Source organism: Balaenoptera physalus (assembly GCF_965194825.1).
Source record: "Balaenoptera physalus genome assembly, chromosome: 10".
Lineage (NCBI taxonomy): Eukaryota > Metazoa > Chordata > Mammalia > Artiodactyla > Balaenopteridae > Balaenoptera > Balaenoptera physalus.
Genome location: NC_138889.1, coordinates 90946115 through 90971852, shown reverse-complemented (window position 1 = coordinate 90971852; position 25738 = coordinate 90946115). Strand labels below are relative to the sequence as shown.

General features: G+C 51.5%; 1 protein-coding gene across 9 annotated transcripts in view; it reads right to left on the bottom strand.

Moving 5' to 3' along the window:
- Positions 1-575: 575 nt before the first annotated feature.
- The window catches only part of PRR5L (proline rich 5 like), a 126911-nt gene continuing 101748 nt past the window's right edge, over positions 576-25738 (bottom strand). For 8 of the 9 annotated variants that reach the window (XM_082410559.1, XM_082410556.1, XM_082410558.1 and 5 more), the window contains 5 exons: positions 23695-23752; positions 18388-18479; positions 14538-14678; positions 10214-10340; positions 576-1874 (listed from right to left, as the gene is read on the bottom strand). In XM_082410559.1, the coding sequence (XP_082266685.1) occupies positions 1480-1874; positions 10214-10340; positions 14538-14678; positions 18388-18479; positions 23695-23752 (813 nt within the window). In that variant the 3' untranslated portion in view covers positions 576-1479. The remainder of the gene's footprint in view (positions 1875-10213; positions 10341-14537; positions 14679-18387; positions 18480-23694; positions 23753-25738) is intronic. The other variant, XM_082410560.1, reaches the window with a different exon arrangement.

Sequence of the window (25738 nt, the reverse complement as noted above, 5' to 3'; positions counted from 1 at the left end):
ATACCTAGAAGGTGCCAGAAGGGCCCAGGGTCCTTCTCTTTTTTCTGGAGCTGTTATCAGCGGGGCCAACAGGCAAATACAAAAAGAACAGGGAGGTCAAAGGAGATAAAAAGCCCAGACCTGGATGGAGGGAGGAGTGCTGAGGATATATATATAGCACAGTACCAAAGCCTGCTGCCCCAAAAAACATTTCAAGGCCCCACAGGTTATACATTCCAGGCACTTCTTTAATCACAGGGAATGGACATCTCTCCAAAAGGTCCTGCCCACATCTTTCCCAGCTCCCTGCACTGTAGAGCGCTGAGACATCCCATTTGCTAGAACTCTCTGCTCATGAGGCAAGCTGAGTCTCTCATCTCAATGCAGCTTTTCCTATAAACCACAACACTCACAAACACAGGCCACACTGGATTCAAGTCCAGCGGCTTCCAGAGCTCTGCGGCCTCTGAGCCCTGCCCACCACGGATCACTTTCGCCCTGGACCACTTCCAGTCTCCTTTCCTAGGGGGTTTGCTATTTTTCAGTTTGAAGACACACCCCATTGGAAATGAGCGGTGCAAGATCCTACGTGCAAATACTTGCAAGCAATTTATTTTTGAAACGATGCACATTTTAAAAATTCAAGTCAAATCCAGGAACAGACTGGTTGGTTGGTATCAGCTGGCCCCTTCCCCACAATAGGAAAAGGGTCGGTTTCTGAAATGAGAAAGGGAGGAAGGCACCAGCTACTCCACTGGGAAGGTTAGTTCCTTGAGTCGGGGAGGAAGCCTGAGAGGGGAATGCTGAGGCTTAATCAAAGACGGGGTTCCTCCAGCACTGTGGCCCCCCTGGGCCAAAAGCCAAAGGCAGCACATAGGGTCTGGATATAGGTGAGGATGGACCCTCACCCACCAGTGGGGCCACTCGTTCCCAGTAATTCTGAAACTGAAATGAAAGCTGCATTCCCAGAGTCAGGCTTGGGAAGGGCTGCAGTCTACTTTTACTCCACACAAGACGGAGAGAAGAGGTACCTCTCTACTGCCTCTTTTCACCCATCGGCCTCTGTATCACAAGGACCCTCAAGGGGAACTCCACATGCTAACACATCCTTGCTGGCTGTGTGTGTGGGTCGGACGACTTCCTGCTATAGGAACGCCAGGGGCACTGCGATATAGGGCTGGGAGGATCAGATAGTCCAATATCTGCGGGGACAAGCCCAGAGAGGAGGATTTGAGTTGAGTCAGGCAGGCAAGGCTGAAAGTCAGAAGGTGAACATTAGGCAGTTGGATCTGTGTGGCCGCCAAGAGGCAGGTGGTCGCAGTCCCGAAAATGGAGAGGCTCACGACCGGGATTTGCCCTAGGGCGCTCAGACTAGCCTGTACCTGGAAAGGCATAAGGCGGCATTGCCCAAAGGAAGAGCTCCGCTCGGCGGTCCTCGGGGATGAAGCCGCCCTCATCCTGGTGGCCAGGCAGGAGCTGGGAGGTCCCAGAGGCGGGCATTCAGCTGAGGGATGCACAGTTCAGCTCTGAGTCCTCCTGGCTGCCCGCTGCCACCTGCTCCGGCTCGTCGGGGCCGTCAGTGATGTTGGGCTCACTGGAGCACTGCCGGTGGGGCGGCGGGAAGCTGGGTGGCAGAAGCAGGCACTTGTCCTCGCCGCCAGGCTCCTCCCCTAAGCCCGAGTGCATCCTGGTGGCCATGGCCAGCAGCTGGATGTCCGAGTGGGCATTGGCCACCGTGTGTCGCCGGACACTGCCACACTTCTCTAGGTAGGCCTCCCCCTCTTGCTCCGTCAGAGGGGTCAGGGCCATCTCGTTCAGGGGCCGGCTGACGGTGGTCATCGGGCAGGCGTAGTTCAAGAGCGTGACCTTGGGCCGGGCCCTGGAGTGGCGCCTGGCTGCAAGAGAAAGACCCGCGAAGGTTGTGATTGCAGAGGGGATAGTGGGAGTCAAAAGCTTCTAATGAATTTGGGGGAAGAGGGAGGTGGTGGCTCCACCTTCAGAGAGAGCTTTAGATGAAGCCCTGAAACGTAGGGGAAGAACTTGGCTACGTCTAAAGGCTTCTGTTGTAACTTTGCTTGTTTATGCCTGATACTGCCCCCCACAGTAGGGGTCACCAAAGGACTTTCCATGATTGATTAGGTCCAAGGGAGTCTCCCCCGCTTTCCCCGCTGCTGCCTGAGCTTCACTGGATTTGCCCTCAATTCTCTTTCAACCAGTCTCCTCTGAAGACCCAGGACCAGCTGCCAAAAGAAGCCCTCGGCTCTATTCAGCATGACGTGCCCTCTGCAGTGTCTGACAGGAAGTGGAAAAGGCCTCCTAAGCTTAAGTCCGGAGGAACAGGTAACTGGGGGGGGCGCTCGGCTATCAAAGCGAGGGCAGTGGGACGTCCTCCAGATCGTCCTGAAGCAGGACTATCAACGCTCCCAGCAGGTCAGTGTTCTGTTCAAGTCAACACTCTGGATTCAACCAGCCTTTCACAGCACCAAAGAATGGGTGACGCTCCGTGGATGCCCCACTGAGGAAGACAGAGAGAGGGCTGGACAGGAATTATTATAAAACTGCTGCTTCTTGAATTCTCACCACATTCTAGAAAATATGCTCAACCTCGACATGCTTTTGTCTTTTGAATCCTCCTTAAACTGAACCTAAGTTATGATCGTTTTCTCATCTGTAAAGTGGGAGATAATATGAATATCAGAGAGGTAGTAACTAGCCTACGCTCACACGGAAAGAATGTAGTAAAGCTGGGATGCAAACAAGGTCTGTCTCACTCCAGACCTCACTCTTGCAAGCTGCCCACACAAAGTACACATAGTGATAGTAGACTGAGCATCTCGTGGGAAGGACAAGCCAAGTACATGGGGTTCAAATCCAGGGAGAAGAGTCCAAAGGAGGAAGCACGTGTACCAGCAACACCCAGTTCTGATGGCCTCTCATCTCCCGCCTTCACAAGGACGAGGCCAGTCCAGAGACCTACAGTGTGGCCGGAGTAGGGACCAGGGTAAGCCTGCATCCCCAAGGTCCCAGGGAAGCCTCCTCTGCAGGCACTGTCCTCTTCTCCTGCTCAGGCACTGCATCTGCATCACGAACTGGAAGAAAGACCCCAGCGAGGCAGAGGAGGTGAGGATGGAGGGCTGAGAAACGGTGGGTTCTGGTCAGAGCCTTTTCTCCTTTTCTTTGGCCCTCTTCCTGCCAGTGCACACGTCTCCCAGCCTTCCAACCGCCCACCCCATTGCGTGTGTCACTGCTTTCCCCAGCTCCCTCATCCCTGGAACCCCAAAGACCCCTAACACATCCCTCTCTCAGCAGGGGATGCCGTGGGGAGAAATGAAGAAGGGCTGACCGCGCTGGCGCTCCCACCACCCCTGACAGGATCACAGAGGGGGAGGGGGAAACTAGTCTCTAAAGGGAGAGCAGACAGTGCTCGCTGGTCACACACTGGCCTTGGGGACACTCGGCCCATTGCTGCTCTAGTTTACTCTCAGTTCTCCCCATGGATCTGGAGGCCCTGATACATGCTCTCAGCACGTGCTCCTAGATGGGCATCGCAGTGAGGCTGCCATGTCCAGCTGCAAAGCTCTCAGCAGTTCCCATCACTGGATGATTTTACATGTCCATATATGCACATATGTATTTACGTATATGTGCATATGTATATACATACATGTGTCTCTCTCTCTATATGTATATATACACACACACACACACACATAGGTATAAACAATGACAAGAGAATGAAATCCTAACCCTTAGGGCTAAGTTCACCGAGACTACTGGCTCAGAGCCCCAAGGGAGCTGTTTGCTGCGAACAGCAATTACTGATATTTCTCAAAACCAAATAATAATGCATAGAGTTTAGAGCTTACTGAGTGTGTTCCCATCTGCCGTCTCACTGCTGAGTCCCAATCTCCCTCTGAAACACTAGGACGGCTCTCATCATCCCCATTGCTCAGATGAGGAAGACTGAGACTTGGCCCAACCCTCTGAGGCTCTAAATGGCAGTGCCCAGACGTTCCCCACTACACACTACTGCCTCTCAGGGCTCCGCCGCTGCCCTTGAGCCGGCCCACTCTCTGAAGTCAGGTAACAGCAAACACGGCCTCCACTAGTGCCAGACAGAGACTGCGTCATCAGCCCCTTCTCTGGGGAAGAATGAATAGGAGACAGAATGCCAAGGAGCCACCAGGACAGAAGCATCGATGCCAGACGTCGGCAGAGGTCCTCTCTGAAGCACGGGTGCTCGTACGTGCCAAGCCGCACATTTCTATAATGTTCCCACATTTTTACAATAACCATGTGTTACTTTTATGATCACAAAAATCGACAACTATAAAGCAGAAGCACCGGAAGAGTTCAAAGAAACAGGGGCCTCATTAAAGAAACATCCTTTAAAAAATGCCCTTGAAAACAATTCATTTCTCTCCTGCTGCTGTTAAAAGCAAGCACACTCTAGGTTGGCAGTGGCAAAACCCAGGTTGTGGCCCTACAACCAGCCTGGCAGGAGACTGGGCTGGACTGTTCGGTGAGCATTTACTACGTGCAGATCCAGGAAGAGGAAAAAGCTAGGACAAAGCCCAGGCCCAGGACATGGGATGAGGTGAGGGCCTGGGGGACAGATGTGCATGGTGGACACACACAGAAGCTCTGGGGGAAAGAATTCGTTTGATGATTTCCATAGTAGAACGAGCTAGCAAGGTGTCACAGATGGGGACTTGGGCATTGCCCATCTCTCTCACACCGTTAGTTCAGCACCCCAAAGGCCCTGGAGGGTTCAACAGGCAGCAAACTGACAAGAGAGGCCACCTGGGCTGATGCGGAGAGACGGAGCCAGAGGGAGGGCGGCCAGCCTGGAGGAGGGGGTCCCCATGACATCTGCCCCCTCTTTCAGCAAACACATCTTGAACTTTGTGCAAGATGCTGTGCACACTGCTGACAGCAAGAGAAATGTAAATCTGATATGGGGCCTGCGCAGGGGCTGGAGCGCAGCGGGTGTGTGCGTTGGAGAGGGGTAGGGTCTCAGGCGCAATCATTAACTGAGCATCTACTCTGCACTGTAGCAAAAAAGGAGAAGCTTCACTGACATGATCTCCTGCTAACTATTCTGCAGAAAAGGAACCTGAGGTTGAGATGCTAAATCATTTTACAGTCACGATTAGTGATGAAACCGGGATTCAAACCCAAGGCTGACAGCACAGCCCTTGCTCCTGACCTCTGGGAGGCCTGCACGCAAATCAGTGTCAAGTGGCAGGGCAGGGCTACAGACAGAGCACTCTGGGGATTCAGAGGAGGAGGAGTCATGAAGAGGGGTCCTTCTAGATGGGCCCGCTCCTTTGAGAGGGATGGACAGACTGCACCCCAGCTGGCGGTTCATTTATTCCCTCCCTCGGAGGAGAGGTCTATGCCAGGCCTGGGATACAGGTGAGCCACATGCAACGAGCTCCCGGTCTAAGGGGGAGACCAACAAATAATCAGGCCATGACTACACACCATGGCAAGGGCCAGAATGTGGTCTGGGGTCCAGAGAAGGGAAGGGGAGGCACACACAACTCCTCACCTGGGGTGATTCCACAGGCCCCAGGCCATCCTATCTGGGGCCCATAATACAGCAGGTGGCAGCTCTGCCTGGGCCCTGCCCTGAGACAGGGCGTCTTCTTCCTCCTCTGTGCTCGGCCCTCTGCAGCTCAGAGACGTTAAGTAACTTACTCCAGGGCACACAGCTGAAGCCCAGCCCTTGTGGTTTCCAGGGCCCTGCTCCTTCTGCGGCTGGCCTCACCTCTCTCCGTAGGGCTGTTTCCTGACGCTGACTGAGAGGCCTCCAGCTCTTCCTCCTGCTTTCTGGGTGGAATGTTTTGGCTCCCAAGACTGGGTGTGGGCACAGCCGAGACCACAGGGGCCGCTGGGCTGTGTGAGTCCCCTGGGCAGACAGTGTGTCCTTACGAAGCTCCCACCAGATTCCAGAGCCAACCCCAGGACAAGTACACGCCAAGCTGTGTCCCCGGCGAGGTCAGACCCCGCTAGGGCCACTTGGGAGGCCTTAAAACTGAAGTGTAGGCCTGGAGCTGATAGTGGCCTCCCCACACTGCGGCTGCTTGCTCTCTTTCCCCTCTTTTTCTTTATTTGCATCAGGGAAAGCTGGGCCCTGCCACTCAGAGAAGGAAATTTCCATTAAGGGACTGACTAAGCTGTGGATCTCCCGCTGGGGCCTAAAAACTGGTCCCTCCCCTGCAAGGGGGCCCTTGGAGCAGGGAAAGGGGCTGGGCCCTGCCACCTCCTGTACCCACTTCCAGGCTTCCTCCTGCCTGTCACATGGGGTATGTTGAGGGGAGCCTTTGTTCCCCCCTCACTCCCCGGGCACCCCGCTGAGCCCTGGCATTCATCGCCCTGCTCCGGAGCCAGCCATGGCAGCTCCTTTCAACCCCCCAGAGAGAAGCAAAGCCTGGAGGAGGCGGTCCTTTCTTGGGGACTCAGTTCCCAGGCCTTTGATCTCCCAGGCTCGCTGGCCGGGCCTCACCGGCCCCCATAAGGCAGGCATTGTGATCCCTGCCCACCACGTCCACAGTGGGTGTCCCTCCTCAGGCCCCGGCACCTGAAAGCCCGTGAATGCCTACTGGTCACGGGGACAAGTTACAATATGTTGAGGAAAAGGGCCCTCCCCCTGAGGGAGGACACAATGGAGAGACATGGGTGGGAGGCCAGGCTTCCATGTGGGAGAAACCGCGCACTACCCAGGCCAGGGCAGCAGCCTGGAAACTTGGGAAACCAGAAAGGTAGAAACACGGGCCTGGCCTCTGACAAATCAGCCTGGTTTTTTTTGTTTTCTTGGGTTTTTTTTAAGATTTCATTATCTTCCTCCTCATCCCCACACTCCGTCTGCCCGAGAAAAGCGACAGCTTTGGCAGGGAGGACACACACACACACACACACACACACACACACTCCATCACGGCCTTGGACTCATCTTTTCTCTCTGAAGTGAGCCTTGCACATCTGCAGGGAGAGGCTTAACTCTCAGACCCATCGGCCTGGCCAGTAGGAAGAGGGCCTGCCCTTGAGTCCCCAGATCAACCTGTGTGGGCACGTGGGTGCAGTGGGGAGCCCCCTGGAAAACCACTTCTCTGGCTCTGGTCACCTACCCCATGTGACCCGGGGGACGTTTCTTACCAACGCTGAGTCTGAGGTCACGAGAGCAGGCACCCTCGCAGCAGTCCGTGAGGATGATTACGTGCCAAGCCCTTGCTCAGGGCCTGGAAGGTGACGAGCACTTGATAAGGGGTGGCTGTGGAGATGACGGTCCCAGCTGCCCTTGACCCCTCCCACTGAGTCAGGCCCAGAGCGGACGTGGCAAAGCCCTCCTGAGGGTCCAGGGATCTCTCACGTCCACTCCATCTCCTCAGTCTCTACCTCAGCCGGTCGTCATAACAGGCAGCTGCCTCTTCCACAGGCAGGAGAAATGTCATTGCCTCCAACTGACGACTGAGGCCCAGAGACTCCTCTCTTTATCTAGAAAGGGGTGTCCTCGATAAGGAAGGGCACCTTTGTGGCCGTGTGAGCTTTCTGGTACCCAGGGGTTTGGGATGACATGTCGGCCTCGGATACCCCTTGGGCTAAGGAGTGTGTGGACAAGGAATGTTGCCTGCGTGTCAGTAAGCAAAGGGGTTGTGGCCGTCAAGCCATCAGCCACAGACGCTGCCCCCTGAGGGGATTCAGGATGGAGAAGAGCAGGATACTGGCCCTAGAGAGTTAAGGTGGGTATCAAAGGAATGATTTCAATGAGCCCAGACTCTTGCATCTTCCCATATGCAGAAAAGCGCAAAATTCACCGACTTGAGATGTCTGTTTTCCTTTAACAGTATTCTTTCAATGTTCCGACTACCTGGTCTTTATTGCTAAAACTTCTACATATCCTGGCTCCTCCCTGACCTCATTGGACCAGTCCCTCAGAGCTCTCGAGAGGCTGTCTTCTGCACGTGAGTCCTCAGTTTGTCCGTCGAATAAAACATAATTCTCAACTTTTAGGTTGTATATATTTTTCAGTCGACAACAGAGAGGGAAGGACCAGCTCCTCTGCTGTCCCTCAGTGAAATCAGTCACCTCCTAGGAGTTGACGGGGTGGGTGGGGTGCGGGCGGAGTGTGGGGAAAAGCTGGTAAAGTGCAAACAGCTCGGGGCTTTGGAAGCCTGTCTCCACTAGCCAAGCGACCTTGACCTTCATTTGCCTCCGCTGTGCGTGGGAAGGTGGTATCCAGCCCACCCGCACAGTGCCCAGGATGTGGTCTGTGTCCCGGGGCTTCCCCTGCCATCAGCCACTCTGAAACTCTAAGGCCCTCTCAGTTCCTCCAATGCTACACCCTCTTGCTCCCCGCCCTCCTCCCCCCAACTCCAAAACCCTCCCAAAGATCCTTCCCTTTGCCTGGGACAGTCTTCCTTTCCCGTTTACTCAGCTAACTTATATTCATCCTCCAGGTCCCACTGCAGATACCACTTCCTCCAGGGAGTCCTCCCTGATTTCCCAGTCCAGGTGAAGTCCTCCTGCCGTGGGCCCTGGACTTCCCCACTCAGAGCACTGGTACACTGATGAGTCATCATCTATTGTTTGTGACTTCCTCACCAGACCCTGCGTCCCAGAGGGCAGGGGTGGGTCAGTTTTGTCACAGATATACCTGCAGCACCTCACAAGGCGCCAGGGACAGGGTCTCAGTATACATTTGCTGAAATAATAATATAATAAAAAAATAATCAAAAGAAGGTCATTTCCTTCCCTCTCTGCCCCTACTGTGACAACGCCCCAGAGCAAAGGATTGTCCTTGGTATAAGAATAAAACCTCAGGCTTTTGGTTTACAATTTGATGAAAGTATGTTTTAGTCTTATTATAGCCGAAAAGTTGAAGGTATCCCTTCTTAGAGCAAGTCCTCACTGAACAAACTTCCAAATCTATTCTTGTTCCCGGCTCTAGGCCCAGTGGATGGCGGGCTCCGTGCCATGGCCTGGCTAACCCGCTGGCATCTTGACATCTGCCCGAAAAACTCGGGGGCCAGTTGCCGGGCCAAAGCAGGAAGGTGGCGCCCAGGCCTCCTCATGGGGAGGGCAGGGAACTGTTTTCCTTCAGCTGGGTGGAATGAGGGAGGGAGGGAGAGAAGGAGGGAGTGTGAAGGTCCAGGCTCGGGCCAGCACCCTCGGATCTGTGGTGGCTGTGTTTATACTGGTGTCTCCAGAGAAGCATAAAGGGGCCCTGAAAACTGTGGCCGGCCCTGCCTTTTTTCTGCAGTCCTGAGGCCCAGGAAGGGGCGGGAAGCCTGCTGGAGGCTGCTCCTCCCCCCTTTTCTTTGAAGCTCAGCTAGGTCTCCATTCAAGCAAGAAGAGGGGGCAAAAGGTTCCAAATTTGGGGAATCCCTTTCCGCCTCTGCACCTGTCTGTGGGTGCTGGTCACCTCAGCCCCAGGTACAGACGCCGCCCATCCATCTAGCAAATATTTTTTTTTTGAGTGCCTACTGTATGCCAGGCACCATTCTGGATGCTGGAGGTAGAACCACAGACCAAAAGTTCATGCATTTGGGGGATTTTCATTTCAGAGGGTAACTGAGCCATATCGTTTATGATATCCTGTAGCTATTTTCCCATCTAGGCTGTGGTCTCACTGAGAGAAGGAACAGACCCAATTCAACTCTAGATTCGCCAGGGTGACTAGAACAGAGCCTGAATGCTAGCTTTACAGCCACTGAAAAAGGCCACAACGGGATCTGTCCCCCAGTCCAGGAGCCCCTGTCCTTGGTGGGAAAGCCCTGGCGGTAACTATAGAAATGTAGTGGGCAGCCAGCAGCTCTATCTCCAGCCACACACACAATGAGCAGGCTTCACATCCTGAGCTGCTTTCACAGGGAAATTCATCACTGGTGGTTTTTCCACTCATGGGGGGATGGGGTGCAGTAAGGCAGTTTCTGGTACGAGATACAGGAAAATTAACATCGCAGACACCGAAAAAGATCAAAGCCACCGATCAAAGATGCGGATCAAACAAGCGCCACCACGGAGGTGTGGTAACAGCGCCTTGGGAGGAATTGCCAAGAGGGGAGGTTACCGAGACACAGGCCAGCGGGAAACATGAGTGATGGACATGCAGAGATTTGCACGACCCACATGGGAAGCAAAGGGCTTGGGGTGTAATCGGGGCTCGGTAAAACATAGCTGGTACCATTGCCACGGAGGCTCCTAGCGGCTTGAGAGCCGTGCCCCTTACCCAGTGTGTACGTGGGGCCTGAGACGCTGCGGTCCTCGCTGATGCCGAGGAAAGGAGAAACCACCTGCTTCACCAGCTCCTCCAGCTGCAAATAACCCTCGCTTGGGCCTGTGGGCTCGTGAACACTCTGGAAATAAACACCCAAGAGAGACAAAGGTCAGTCAAAGTCACGATGCCCAGCTGATTCTGACTGCCCTCCTACTATATTCAAGGCAGGCCGCATCCTTGTGGCTGAAATGAAGGACAGCCAGGACTGAAGCCTCAGGCCCTTGTCGTGGGTGGCGGTGATCGGCACTGCGCACGGAGAGCACCGTGGCCTCTGCGGTTGGATCCCACCCCGATGCCGGGCCCGTGGGAACTGTCCCCACCCCAGCTCCGGGGCTGAGGTCTGAATGGCTCCAACCACAGCACTCTCACCCTCCCTGTCACAATGACTGTTTCACAGCTGGCACACAGGCGCTTTAGATAAGCACTTCACGTGTATCAGAGCACAGAGGCCTCCCGACAACCCTCATCATCTGCCTTTTACACATGAGGAAAGTAAGACCCAGAAAGCTCATGTAACTCGCCCAGGGAAACACAGCTGGAAAGTGGCAAAAACCTGGGACTGGAACACAGGCTGCCTGGCTCCAAGCCCATCTTACTGCCCCTTGTTAATTAGCTAGAAAAGAAAGGGGGACAGAATATGGAGAAGTCCAGAAGAGTAGAAGAAAGGGAGTGTCACTGTGGAACTAGACACCCATTCAGCACCAAGATGAAGGATCAGTTCTAAAGCCCAGCGGGACAGGAGTCCTCAGAGCTAAAAGGAGCCAGAAAGTCACCAAGGTTTTCTAGAAAACCAGCAGACTCCAAGGGAATTCAATTTCTCGCTGGAAAGGCCTAGAAGCCACGTGCTCATGGTGAGGGGCTGCAGGGGAGCAGAGACAAGGCTCTGCGGGGCCTATGCTCAGCCCAAAGGGTTGTCCCATCAAATTCTCAACACGGAATAGATTTTATACCACCCTCACTTGAAAAGCGAAAACTCTCCACTGCACTGGAGTTTTGGAGGCTGGGCCATGAAGAGGGAAGGGCCAGTCCTACAGGCTGGAGATCGCTGGGTGAGGGGTAAGCCCCCAAGGAAACTGGCTGACGTGGTCCTTCGTCAGCTCCATCACCGTGCGAAGGAGGTGGCTGGGGGCAGTGGGAGGGAGGGGGAAGCTTAAGGAAACACAGAGGAGGCTGAGGAGGGGGCTATGGTGCAGAAGACTTGGAAGTTAGGGCTGGGAAGGGCTTGGAAAAGAAATGAAGAGAAAATGCGAATGGGGCTGCCTGGCGCTTGAAGTGGGTGATGAAGGGGAGACCACTTGGTGGTTTTTCACGCCCCCAGGTTCCAATACTGCTTAGCAGGAGCTGAAGCATTGGGAAAGGCCAGCAGTGGAAATAAGATGCTTCACACACAAATCTGCCCAAATGGAAGGGGCTCCTCCAGGCAGTAGAAGGGAGAGGGGAGCCTTATTCATGCACCCAGAGACCCACCCTCGGCCTCAAAAGTGGACCAGTTTCAGCCCCAAAACCACCTCGGTTGGGTTTCAGAGCTGAGGAAACTTTTTTTTCTCATTTTTTTATGCCTTGATATTTCTCATCTGCCTTCTCTCCCTAAGCCTCTCCCCCTCTACAATTCCTAAGCACTAAACAGAGAGGGATGACAGAATAAGGAAAAGAGGAAGGAGGTGGGAAGAAAATGTTTAACTAACAAATGCATTGATTCGGAGCTGGATGGTTTTCTCCCTGGGCTGAGAACTTGACTTGCACACAACCCTCTAGGAGGCAGCTGCCCTCAGCCCTTGGCCTGGCTGCTGGACCGGCTACGTATCTGCAAGGCCCAGTGCAAGAGGAACATGTGGGGTTCCTTGTTCAAAAATTGTTAAGAGTTTCCCGACGGCGACAGGAGAGAATTAAACCAAGCACGGGGCCCTGCTGAGACTGGGGGCCCTGGGGAACGGCCCAGCAGGGAGCACACCTGCTTGTCTTGGCAGGTCCCCTAGGAAGGGACCATTCTAGGATGGTCTCAGACCTGTCTGCCCCTGCCAGGGGGAACCAGATCTCCACCGTGGTCAAAATCTCTGGCTCAGCCTCTTCCTGGACAGCCTAAGGACAGGAGCTCATGGCCCACAGCAGGAAAGTTTGAACCCCTTGTATATTTTGGGGAGGGGGGGTTTGTTCAGGGACATTTTGGAAAAGCACTGGAAAAGGGAGAGATGGCCTGAGAAATGGCTCTTTTCTCCATATGAGTTAGGCAGGGAAAAACCAGCCCCAGATCTCATGGCGCTGTGGAAAGTAGGGGCCCAGGGAGAGAGCAGAGCAATTCTAACTACTGGGGCCTAAACCTCCCACAGCGGGGATGGTCCCAGGGTAGTACAGCCTGCACGTTCCATTCAGATCCAGAAGCTGCCGCCCCTGCCACCCAAGGAGCTGGACCTGGACTGGGGAAAAACCTGCCTTTGTCACTGTCACACTCGCGCCTCTGGCTTCCTAGCTCCCAGAGTGTAGAAGAACATGGACCAGGGAACCAGTCCCAGGAGGCCCTCGGGGAAATGATGTCAAATGTCCTGTGTTAAACAGACCATCTCAGAAGCTCATGGGGCGGCTCCAAGTACCCTGGGAGACTGCAGGAGGGGAGGCAGTGGCAGCCGGGAAAGGCTAGGTGGGAAGGTAGAAACAGCAAGAACTGAGGAATGGGTGACAAATCCAGCTCTCTCACAAATCAGTACGTGACCTTGAGTTAGTCTGCCAACCTCTCTGAACCTCCATCTCATCTGTGAAATGGGAAAACAGAGACTGTTTCCTTGCCCGACTTCCCAGAATATAAATGGAAATGGAAGTGTGGAAGCCCAACTTTCCTTTCCTCATCTTCCTCTCCGAATCCCAAAGGGCTCCTTTTCTAGACTCCTTCTTCAGGACCCAAGCCCTATTTTATGCTTCACAGACCTGAGCTGCATACACATACTCTTCTATCCCCATTCCTTCTCCTTCCTTTTCATAAAAATACTTGACCTGGTATTCTAGCCAATGACACCCCCTCTCGTTCTGTTAGGTAACTCTTCCTCCTCTCTGACCGCAGGAAAGGGGGAGACGGCCCAGAAGGACGGCCCAGCTAGAGAACCGGAAGAAAACAGCAGCTGGTGGGGAGGGAGAGATCAGGGGTTCCACGCCTGACGTTCCACCCCTGCCGAGACGGCAGCCAGGGATCTTCACCAGCCTGACCAAGAATGAAACTGTCTTCCCTGAGGACGGGCTCAGAGCTGAGCATCTGAACTCAGTACAGAGGTTGGAGAGGCAAAGTAGCCACCTTTTTGGGGATGTCCTTAGGCCACAAGCCTTGTTTCTTGGAATTGTGCACCCCTATCCATAGAACTGGCCTCACGGAGGCCATGTGTATTCTATGTGATCCTACTCAAGGTCACAGCCGATTGCGCAAAGGGGAGTCATGTGGCCCGAGCTGGGCCAGTCAGTCTTTCCCCTGAGTGTACACAGTTCTAAATCTTACTACCTCATGCTGCGGGACCTCAGGCAAACACATAAACCTCCTGGGTTTCAGTCTCCTCATCTGTAAGATGGCACTGACAACAGTGTCCAGCTTGTAAGGTTTGGATTATTTGATTCAGAAAGTGACACACTTTAAGTCCTTGGCCCATGCCTGGCAGGTAGCCGGGAGCCAGCCAGGGTTAGCTCATCTTCCTATCGTTGATTTAGAATTGGGATTAAGAGATGCTAGGCAACCACCTGGGTCATCTCTTGGTGGAAACATGCAAGCCGTGGGATGCCACGTTTGTCGGTGCAAACTAAAGCACTGAACGCAACTCTGCAGAGAGAGAGAGAGAGAGAGACCAAGTCCAAGAGGGCCAGGAGAGGCAGCGTCAGAGAGAAACCAGGTGGACCAGATATGAGTAGAGACCAGTAAGTGGAGAGAGGCTGGCAGCTTTGTGGCCTGACGTGGTCTCACTTGTGGTTGTAGCCCCTGAGGACCTTTCCTGTGGGTTCCTGGTCTGGCTTGAGCTGGGATGCAGTGGGTTCTGGTCGTAACTTACAGCTCGAGGCTCCCTGACATGACCGGATGGGGGAGAAGGGTGTCCACGCCCTGAAGGACGGGACAATGCTCCCCTTGCTCCCCCCAGGATCCCAGCACCCAGCACAGCGCCAGGGACCCTGACGGTGCACCATGGACACACGGCAAATGAACTGGAACGTGACCAATGACACTAAAGGACACTAAACTGAGCCAGGGTGCTCTGGCCACAGGGCCCTTTCCCCCTCAACCTGCGGTGATGTCTCCGCCCGGCCTCACCTGCAGGATGAGCAACATCTGGACGATGGACGAGGGCAGCTGGGGCTGGGCCAGCAGCAGCAAGTCATCCAGCTTCACCTTCAGCAGGACCAGGTCGCGGAAGCCCAGCAGGGAGATCTGGCGGATGGTCAGCTCCTGGCCCTGGCAGGCGAGAGGCAGCAGCATTGGGAGGTGAGAGAAGAAGCAGCGTCGGGAGGTGAGAGCTGGCGGGATCTGCCACCAACCACATGGGGGCCAGCAAAACAAATGGATGGTTGGGGGGAACGAGGTGTCTGCAAGGCCCAGGGGGGCTGTCAAACAGTCAAAGCCTTGGCCCCTGTCCTTCAGAACAAAAGCTTCATTTACGATAAGGTGTGACTCGCTGACTTGAAAAGATCCATGCACCCCAATGTTCATAGCAGCATTATTTACAATAGCCAAGACGTGAACACAACCTAAATGTCATAGACAGATCGCTGGATAAAGAAGGTGTGGTGTGTGTATATAAATACACACACACACACACATAAAGGAATACTACTCAGCCATAAAAAGGAATGAAATTTTGCCATTTGTAACAACATGGATGAAACTGGAGGGTATTACGCTTAGTGAAATAAGTCAGACAGATAAAGACAAATGTTGTACCTTATCACTTATATGTGGAATCTAAAAAATAAAACAAACTAATGAATATAACAAAACAGAAACGGACTCATAGATACAGAGAACAAAGTAGTGGTTACCAGTGGGGAGAGGGAAGAGGGCAGGGGTAACACAGGGGTAGGGGATGAAGAGGTACAAACTACTAGGTATAAAATAAATAAGATACAAGGATATAGTGTACAGCACAGGGAATATAGCCAATATTTTACAATAACTTTAAATGGAGTATAATCTATAAAAACATTGAATCACTATGCTGTACAACATTGTAAACTAATATTGTAAATCAATTATACTTCAGATAAGGTGTGACTCAACCTGCCTAGATGACCCAAAGATGATACAAGACACGTACAGTGGGGGCCGTGGTGTGCTAGTGGTCAGGAAGGAGGAATATGAGGAGAAACGAGATGGAAGATCAACAGCGCTTCCCTGCAGCCAAGGCTGCTTCCTCAGCTTCACCCATTCAATACTTGCTCACCTATCATATGCCAGGCAAAGAAGGAAATATAGGACCTGTTAGACTCTTCTGCAAATGCAAGAAATATAGGAAGAAAAATCACTGGGAAAGTAGAAGAAGGGGACTTGTTCAACCATGTAGGCTGGGGGCAGAGAATGAAAACAGTAACTAATCATCGTAAGAGCTGACCCTCACTAAACTCTGACCATGTGCTAGGCTTGATTCTCAATATCCTAGATGTAAATGGCACATTTAATCCTCACGACCACCTCTGAGATAGATACCATTCTAAAACCCGCTCCACGATGAAAAACCCTACACCCAGAGTGACAGGAATTTGCCCAAGATAGAGCTGGATCTCAAACCTAAACTATTTGATTTTAGAGCTCCTAAAGTTTCCCAAAACAGAAAGGGAAAGGAGGGCCCATTTCCTGGACTCTCCTTTTCACATGTACATACAGCACACAACAAAAATCACCTTGGTTAGAGGTGAGGTATCACTAGGGTCTCCTCCCAAAGACGACATAGCTTCCCATCCCTCAAGTTGACCAAGGTTTAAGGAAGTTTTGCACTTCCTGCAACTCCTTAGGGTTTCACAGAAACATGGGCAAGAGTGGTTTTGCCATCCCCGCATCCCCCTGCCCTCCAGTCCCAAGAGATACACGCCACCCATGCTTCACAGGCTCAGTTTAACCACTCCTTGATTGCCTTCCCCAACCAGCTCCAATGGCAGTGGTCCCCCCACTTTTCCCAAGGTCCTACAGTTTCTATTCTTTGCACCACATCCCAGCACTCGGCACTGACTTTCTATCATCTCAGATGTATCTGTGCCCTCGCTTCATCGCCAGGACTCCTTTCACTTTACAAGACAGAAAAAGGCAGGCAAAGGTCCACACCCTTGAACACAGTGGGCACGCAAACACGTTGTCCAGTGAGGAAGCAGGTCTCACACAGACACTTACACAGCGAGTTGTGAGAAGGACCCAGCTGGACTAACAGACACCTCTGGGGGTGTTACTACCAGTGGTAAGAGTCCCTAACTCAGGGGTCCTCAGAGTGGGGTGTCTGGACCAGCAGCAGCGCTTGGGAAATTGTGGGGGGGAGGGGCAGACAGGGGCAATAGCAACTCTTGCCAGATCTTAGAATTTTTCAAGAGAAGCAGGACAGTATCATCCTCAGACTCATGCAGCTGGGCTCCTGCCTGGATTTGAGGCTAAGAGGGCCCCTCTTGGCCCTCCAATGACTGTACAGGGCCATGCCCACTCAGATCCCTCCCTCCCCATTCTAAATCCATCTGGGTATCCGTACCTTGGAGTTCCCTGCCCAAATGGTCCTAAGGGGGACCTAGGTCTACACCCCCTCTCCAGTAGGACTGCCAAATAAAGCAGAGGCTGTCCAGTTAAATTTGAATCATTTTTTAGCATAAGTATATCCCAAATACTGCATTATTCATTGTTTATCTGAAATTTAACTCAGCATCCTGTATTTTGATTTGCGAAATCTGGCAACCCTACCTCCCTGGTGTGTCTTCTTAAGACCCACTGTTGGCCGAGGAGTGAGTATTGCAGAGAAGGGAGAAGTCTGTGGACACAGGGAGTGAACCATCCACATAAATGCTTCAAATCCTCTCACAGGGGTGCAGGGTGGAGCTGAGGCTGGGATGAGAAGAGCAGTGTGCTGCAGGCCAGGCGCTTCTACTGGAATTGTTAGGGGCAAACCTGAATTGGGAAATGGACTCTGAAGGCACAACCTCCCAATTTTTAAATATTTGACATGTTTTTAAAAGAATTCCAACTTCCTTTAAAATACCACTCAGAGCAAACAAAGCGCGTGGGCCCTTACCTCTGGTACAAGGTAATTCCTACCTTTGCTAATGGCTGTATTATTGCAGCGCCCACGCCTGCACTTCAACAAACCTGGTTAGATATGATGTCTTAACCGCAGTGGGAGGAGCGCTCACGAGCACATAGCAGCATAAGCGAGTGACAGAGACATATATTTTGGAGAAGAATACTTATTGGTCAGTCTGCCTGAGGGGCTGTCCCTTCTGACCCGGCACTGACCAGTCCTGCTATTCGCCCCTTCAGGAAGGTAGAGGGAAACCAACGCAGGTGGTAGAATGAGCTGAGCTCACAGAATAAGAAGCATAAGAGATGCTACTCGGTTTTACTCTAAATTCTTCATTCTGCAGGAGATGAAACAGAGCTGTGCCTAGAAACAGGAAATGAGTTTACCCAAACCCAGCAACTGATTCCAGGTCCACAGTTCTTCCTGCGACATCATGGGCCTTCTCATATTCAGGAATCCCTTACAAAGGGCAAGGAACATTGTCCCTTTCCCACAATTTGGGAGCCACAGAAAACGTGCTGGAAAATTGTGCTTCAAAGAAGGGGGGGGGTGGAGAAAAGAAAGAAAAGGAAAGAAAAAGTCTCCTTCCCCCATCTTCCCTACTTCTGAAAAGTAAGAAGAAACAAACCACTCCAAGAATATACAGACATACTCAAAACCAAGAGGGAAGAGAGCGCCTACAAATTGGTAGGTATGCAGGCACTGTTCGTTGCTTGAGGTTAGATGCTGAATATAGAACAGAGTGGCCTTCCAAAGATGTCCGAGGTCCTGAGCCAGCTCAGGCAGCGCCCAATCCCCTGGTTTTCCCCCATTCACTGGCAAGCCCCAGGGGGCAAAGGCCAAGGAATAAGACAGACTGCCCAGGCCGGCAGGAGGATGTTCCCCAGTAAGACTGACCTGAACTGGATAGAATATTGCCTGCAGGGTGGGGAGAGTCTCAGTGAAGAAGTGGTCCCAGACTTCAGCCAGAACCTCAATGCGATTTTCACCTACATGAGGGCGAGAAGATGGGAGGGGAGAAAGAAAGAAAAGAACTTGGTCATTACTTGCAGGAGAGGCCAGGAGACAGTTCCACGTCAAATGGAGCATGGGATGGTCGTGAGAGGAAGCTCATTACCTACTTTTGATCCAGAAGTGTTACTACAGTAGACATGGGATTGGATGGGAAAACTCGACTGAAAATATGCAAATATGCCTTCTCTCCCTTAATCCAGAAAAGGGAGCTGAATTTTGAAAAGCACGCCATAACTGCTATCATCACGAGAATGGTTACAACATTATCAGGCCTTCTGCTAGATTATTTATCTATAAGCTATCTCATGAGTAGACTCTGTTACCCCATTTTACAGCTCAGACAGGCCAGGTGTCTGGGCTCAAAGTCACACAGGTAGAAGACCAAGCTGGGATTCCAGAACCCGTGCTCTTACCCATATATTCCAGAAAGATCATGTGCACAGTTGTAAATTATTTTGTTTTTCATAATCACTAAGACACTGGCTTTTCAGTCTAGATTTGAGCTGTCACTTGAGAGAGACGGAAAGAGGGCTCAGAAACTGTCACCTCCACCCACTGTAACCGGCAGGGCATTATTCTCTGAACAGTCGCCTGCAAAACACGGGACCCACCTCCTGACACTATGCCTACCCTCATCCCCTGGATCAGGAAGCCCGAGCCCTGGCCAAGCGCCACCCCCAGGCTAGATGGACATAGGTCACCCAACGCCACCGGAAGGCTGTTCGAGGGACTTTGCACCTGCAGGAAAGGCAGGCACTGGCAGGGCAGAGCCTGCACGGTGGCTGCTGTTTAATGACCTAGATAACAGAGCTGACTGGGCACTATCTCTGCTCAGCTGAGGCAGGGAAACTGGGTCAGCCAAGATTAGACCCTGAGAGATGCGTCTGGCAATGCACGGCCAGTTCCACTGAACTGATCTTGAAAGATTCATTTAGTGTCGTCCATCTATTAATTTAATGGACAACAAAAGCAGTGGCTGGGAGAGAAAACAGAACGAGGGCACGACTAGTAGCTAGCGGGGCCAAAGCTGCGCAGATTTTGAAAGGTCAGAGTGAAATACACTGGAGAGAAATGCAAATCCACAGCAGCCTCTACTTTCCCTCACCGTGTGCTAATTACGCATTGTTGGAATCGCTCATTTACTTCTTTCTCTGTCTCCTCCACTAGAATGGGAGTGAGGGCCCCGGCCCTGTCTGTCCTGCTCACCGTTCTATTTCTAGCACTTAGCCAGACACATCAGTAAATCAATGTTTGGCAATCTTTAAATGAATGAATGGCAAGTATTGAGTGCATAGGTTTTTGCAAATGCTGGGGCTGGTGAGTGGAAGGAGGTTACCTTTTAAGCCAGATATGGGACAGGACAGAGCAGGACTTAATAGCTAGCTCCAACACTTTCCTTTGCTCTTAGATAAAGAAACCACAGCATAGGCAACCTGGCTGGGCAACCTGCTTCCTTCTTCTGTGTCTTCATCCTCTTCTGTATTCCCCTTGTATGTGACTTTTATTTCAGCCCCTCACACTCACCATGCCCCCTCCATGCCACAGGGCCTTTGCACGTGATAGTTCCTTTGGCTAGACTGTTCTCGCTCTCCTCTCTTTGCCTAACGTACATCTGTTTATCTTAATATTTTCAACTCCAGCATTACTTCCACAAGAAAGTCTCCCCCACTGGCCAAATCCTCCTATTATGGATTATATTCTTAGTACTTGTCCCAGTTGGGGTTTTATATCTGATGGTGATTTGATTAATACCTGTCTCCACTACCAGGTAGTGAGGACCTCGAGGACCTGTAATCCTATGAAGTTTTGTTCACCACTGTGTCCCCAGCACCTAGCAAAGTACCTGGTAAACAGTAGATAATCAGAGACTTCTCTGGTGGTGCAGTGGTTAAGAATCCGCCTGCCAATGCAGGGTATACGGGTTCGAGCCCTGGTCCAGGAAGATCCCACATGCCATGGAGCAACTAAGCCCGTGAACCACAACTACTGAGCCTGCGCTCTAGAGCCCGCGAGCCACAACTACTGAGCCCGTGTGCCACAACTACTGAAGCCCGTGCGCCTAGAGCCCATGCTTCGCAACAAGAGAAGCCACTGCAATGAGAAGCCCGTGCACCACAATGAAGCATGGCCCCCGCTCGTCGCAACTAGAGAAAGCCCGCGCACAGCAACGAAGACCCAACACAGTCAAAAAAAAAAAAAAAAATAGTAGATAATCAATAAATGTTTGAATGAATGCATCAATCACCATTCTCTCTTCAAAGGTAGGCTAGTTCACTGCAGGGAGGAGGTCAGGAAGTCAAGAGGATGGTCTGAAATGTTAGGGCATCCTGGTGCCTAAAACCAAGGTGAATCCCAACACCTGGAGAGTGTATCTCAAAGGAGAAAAGGCTATGCCGGCTCCTTTATTGATGGCCTTATCCTAAGTCTTCCATCACAAAGACAAGCAGAGGCCCTCCCGACTGGAAGGAAGTGACAGAGAAGCCTGATGCTCAGTGCTGGTGCCTACTTACTCCCCTTCACCTCCAAGATGGAATACTCATCAGCAGTGAAGTCATCCTTCAACCCGGCAGCAGGAAGGCGCCTCTCCTGGGAGCCTGGGTCTAACTGCCTGCTGCAAATTTCAGAGGGGAGTGGAGGTTTTGGAAAGTGTTCAGAGAAGAACATCAGAGAGACACAGGCTAACAAAGCAGAGTCGCCCCGGGAAGAAAGAGTTAAAGGAAGGAGGTGACTCCATCTCCAAGAACAGCCCACGAGTCAAGGCTTGAGCCCCCTGCAACGATGAAAGGGGTTTGGATGGGAGGTTCTAGATGACTGTCCTATAAAAACTGTCCTCTAGTTGCCACAGAAGTTTAGATCACCAGAGAGGTATATAGAATAGTTATGAGAAACTTCTTTAAAGCCAAGATCACTAAAGCTCTAGAAAAGATTACAGAAAGTAACAAGGCATATTCTGTCCACGAAAGTGCACCACATAATGAGGGGCTACCTCTGCCCCTTCTGCAGCCGTCAGGTAGAGGCGCTGTGTACAAGCCACGTCAATAAAGTAAAGGTTGTTCAGTGATAGGATGGATCCAAAACTCTATTTTATAGCCAAAGAATCCTTTTATCCAAATAAAATCTTTCTTGGAGTTATAACACACAAAATGAAAAAGTAGAGATGTTCTGGTGAAAGATGTGAAAGACCCTTACAGGTTCCCACCTGCCCGTTCACTGTGCAGAAAGAACCTTGCCACCCAGACCCCAGGACAAGAAGGGACCCAGCAAGAGCATCCCGGCCCACTGCTCTCTAGTCGTGCTTTGGGGCAGAAACACAGAACCTCGGATGCCCTTTGTTTATCCCGTCTAGCTCTGTGCCTGAGTTTTCACTCTGAACGTAGCTATGTTAAGTGTCACTTGGATGACAGACAGTCAGCTTTCCCTTTTAAGGGTCCTTGACGCTCTGGTTTTGCTCAGCATCTCTTTCATAATGCTGGCTTTCCGCATTTCCAGGAGCACGGAATAACTGCAAATGACTTACTACCATGTGGCCGGAGACCGGGCAGGCAGCTACGTTTCACACTGGTGTACTAGCCTCACTCCAACATGCAAAAGGGCCACGAAGCTCTTGTCAAAGCCAGTCACTCAAAAATAAGGCCTCGGGTTACTGAGTATCTCTAAGGTTGAAAAAAAAATCTCAACGCAGTTGCATTTGAGGGAAACAAGGCTGCAGGTTCAGTCAGTTCTTGAATAGACAGAGGTTAATTTCAAACCTCTCATTTTCCAAAGGTTTGGTGAGCACTCACTGTGTGCTGGGCACTGGGACCTTCCAGGGTCAATTTCTCATTTTTCTTCCTACTTTGTCTTTCTAGGAGACCCTTCACTGGACACAAGTGTCTCTCCCAGGGAAGGGGAAGGAAAAAGGAATGACCTACTGCTGATAAGTCTGAATCTAGACGTAAACTTGACCTACAGATGGAGGTCTCTAGCCTGGAATAGGAAAAAAAAAAAAAAGAAGGGACCAGTTTGCTTACCTACTATGTGCCAGGTATGGAGCTACGCCAGTTATACTCCTTTTACTCCCTACAATCCCTAGTCCCATTTTACCATTTTAAACATTATTTTAGGGCTTCCCTGGTGGCGCAGTGGTTAAGAATCCGCCTGCCAATGCAGGGGACACGGGTTCAAGCCCTGGTCCGGGAAGATCCCACATGCCGCAGAGCGACTAAGCTCGTGCGCCACAACTACTGAGCCTGTGCTCTAGAGCCCGCAAGCCACAACTACTGAGCCTGCACTCTAGAGCCCGCAAGCCACAACTACTGAGCCTGCGCTCTAGAGCCCATGAGCCACAACTACTGAAGCCCATGCACCCCAGAGCCCATGCTCTGCAACAAGAGAAGCCACCACAATGAGAAGCCCGCACTGCAACGAAGAGTAGCCCCCGCTCGCCACAACTAGAGAGAGCCCGCGCACAGCAACAAAGACCCAATGTAGCCAAAAATAAGTAAATAAAATAAATAAATTTATTTTTTTTAAAAAAATTATTTAAAAAAAACCAAGGCTCAAAGAAACGAGAAACTTGCCAAAAGTCAGCCAAGAAGTAGGTGGTAAGCTGGATCCACATTGGTGGGAGCTGAGATTAGCCGTTGGTGGAGTCACGGGATCGGCCGACTCTTGCCCTTGGCCACCTCCCAGATCCATTCAGTGCCTTTCTATCCTGTCAGCTCGACTCTAGCATCTTCTAAGGCTGGGAGATTTTTCTTTGTTGATTAAATCAGCCTGCATCGAGCAGGTGCCTGCCTAGCCTCCTGTCCCTCAAGTGGGTTGGCCTCCTGACATGCACCTCAAGAAACAGGATTATACAAAGGCCAGTAGGAAATAGCCTGTATCAAACCAGACGGAACAGCATGGCAGGATCTGCGGTATAAGTTGTCCCTTCAAAGGAGACCACCAGCATGCATCCCAAGAAAACCCCCCTTAACGGGGTCTCCAAAGAGGCCACCCTAACTCCCCCTCAGTTCTCAAAACGCAGTCTGACTTGCACCGCTGGGAGTGGCTAACTCAGGCGGAAATGCTGTCCCCCTAGCTGGAGAAGGGGCGGCCGGGGCGACGCACGCGCTTGGAGCCTGCCTCCCTGGGACAGAAGCATTCCAGCTGTACAAGCATCAAAGGCTGAGTCAGAGGCCCGTCGGACGGGGGCTGCCTTGTACTTGCCTTCACACAGCTTAATCTTCTCCTCCACAAACAGCAGTCCTTTTGCTAGAAGCTGGTTCTGCCGAAAGAGAACAAAGGACACAAGAGTTGGGCTACTTCACCACGTGACAAATCCAGGTCCACTCCCAGTGGGCGAGGGCACAGGGTTCCAGGCACTCGGGCACTGCTCATGCCTCCAGGCTGAAGAAGCCTTCTATCCTCTAGGAAGGCCGAGGCTTCCGGAGGCATCAGTGAGACAGTCCGAAGCAAAGGAAGGAGATGAGAGCCAAAGCCAAGTGCCATCCCCATCCCTCCGACCAGGGAATGGGCTGCCCCAAGCTTGGCTGAATTCTCTGGAAGGACTAGGGTAGACACCCAATGTCCTTCAAGCCCTTCATGTAAAACTCAGAAAAGGGAGCATGGAGGCAATGGGAAATTATGCAGAAATAATGGATTTTTTTTATAAAAATGATTTTTTATAAAAACGATAAATCTCTCATGCTAGCATGAAAGAGACTGCCTGCAAGGCTTTAAGCAGCAGTGAGTGTGTGTCCGTCAATGAGCATGTGTGTGGGAAAGTTGTGGAAAGAGGGAGTAAGAGGAAGTCCCTTTGCAATTACAACTAACAACCGCTGAGTGTTTTGCATGTATCAGAGGGTTTATATTCTTCAGCTCATCTAATTCTGACCCTCCCAATAGTCTGGTCAAGTTGGTGCCATTACCCTGACTTTACTGATGGTTGGGGAAGAGGCTGGAATGCAGGACACAGAGCTGGTCTTCTTGGCTCCACAAGCCACGTTCTGTCCACTCTGCTTTGCTGCCTTCCAGCAAGTCTTCCCACCCAGACCCCTCCTTCCCTCAGAAGGCTACAGCTGGTCCCACACGACGCGGGCAGCCTCTCCAAAGGCCACGGAAGCTCAGAGAGTAAGGATGCCTCCCCACTCACCTCACATCCCTAGATTAGCAAAGGCCTATGCTTACAGGGTAGGGGACACACAGTGGTATATATCCTACCCAAAACCTAATGCGTTTCTTAGTACTCTCTTTTATAAAATCCTAAAACCCTGTTACAGTGATGATGGGAGCATACATGGCAGAGAAGAAAGAACCTGGACATCAGACAGGGGTTCAAGTCCCAGCTCAGCTACTTTCTAGCTGTGTGATCTTGGACTTCATTTCCCTGAGTTTGAGTCCCTTATCTACAAAATGGCATCACAACAGCAATATCATAAAGTTCTTATAATAATTAATCATTATAAATACACACACACACACACACACACACACATGGTGTTTTATGTTCCCAGTAATCTGTGGAAATGGGTAGTGATGACAAGAGTTGCTCGTTTAGCCCAACTATCTTCACAAAAGGAGTGGGAGGTAAAGAGAGTCAGTAATGAATGGACCTACATCAAATATATTAAAGTATTTGATCAAAGGTACTATCACTGTCCTGTGACTAATACATATACACCAAATTTTATAGATCCTATTAAAATTCACAAGCTATAACCTAATTTAAAAAGTAATTGGCCACCATTTAGTTTCAAGATGGAACCCCAACTCAAAGTTAGAGTGACATCCTATAGGAGTCTACCGACTTTGTTAAAGGAAAAAAAAAAATCGATTCCTTTACTAGGAATCATGGAACAGACAGGTACTTAAGGTGAAACTCTGTGTTCTCTACCTTCTAGCCAAGCACACGGATCCCAGCAGCAAGAAAACACCACAGCACCAAACTGAAACGATCCAAGACTTTGTGCCAGCTGAGCTGGGCAGGAATGGATGGTGGAGGTGTTTCCAGATGGCAGTCACTCCCCCTGAATGGTTCTGAGCAAAAATCCCAATTGAGGTCTGAAGTGTCTGCCCGGGTCCCTTTCACTGGCCCAGAGGAGGGCCTCAGGGAGTCCCCTTGGCACTCCATGCAAGGACTCCTGATGCACTGCTCTCTGTCACCACCTCTACTGCCAACACTGACACCTCAGACTTCTTCCAAAACATCTACAAACCCTCCTTAATTTCATGTTTCCGAGATGCACCTACAAATGTAAGAGATACTCCTCCC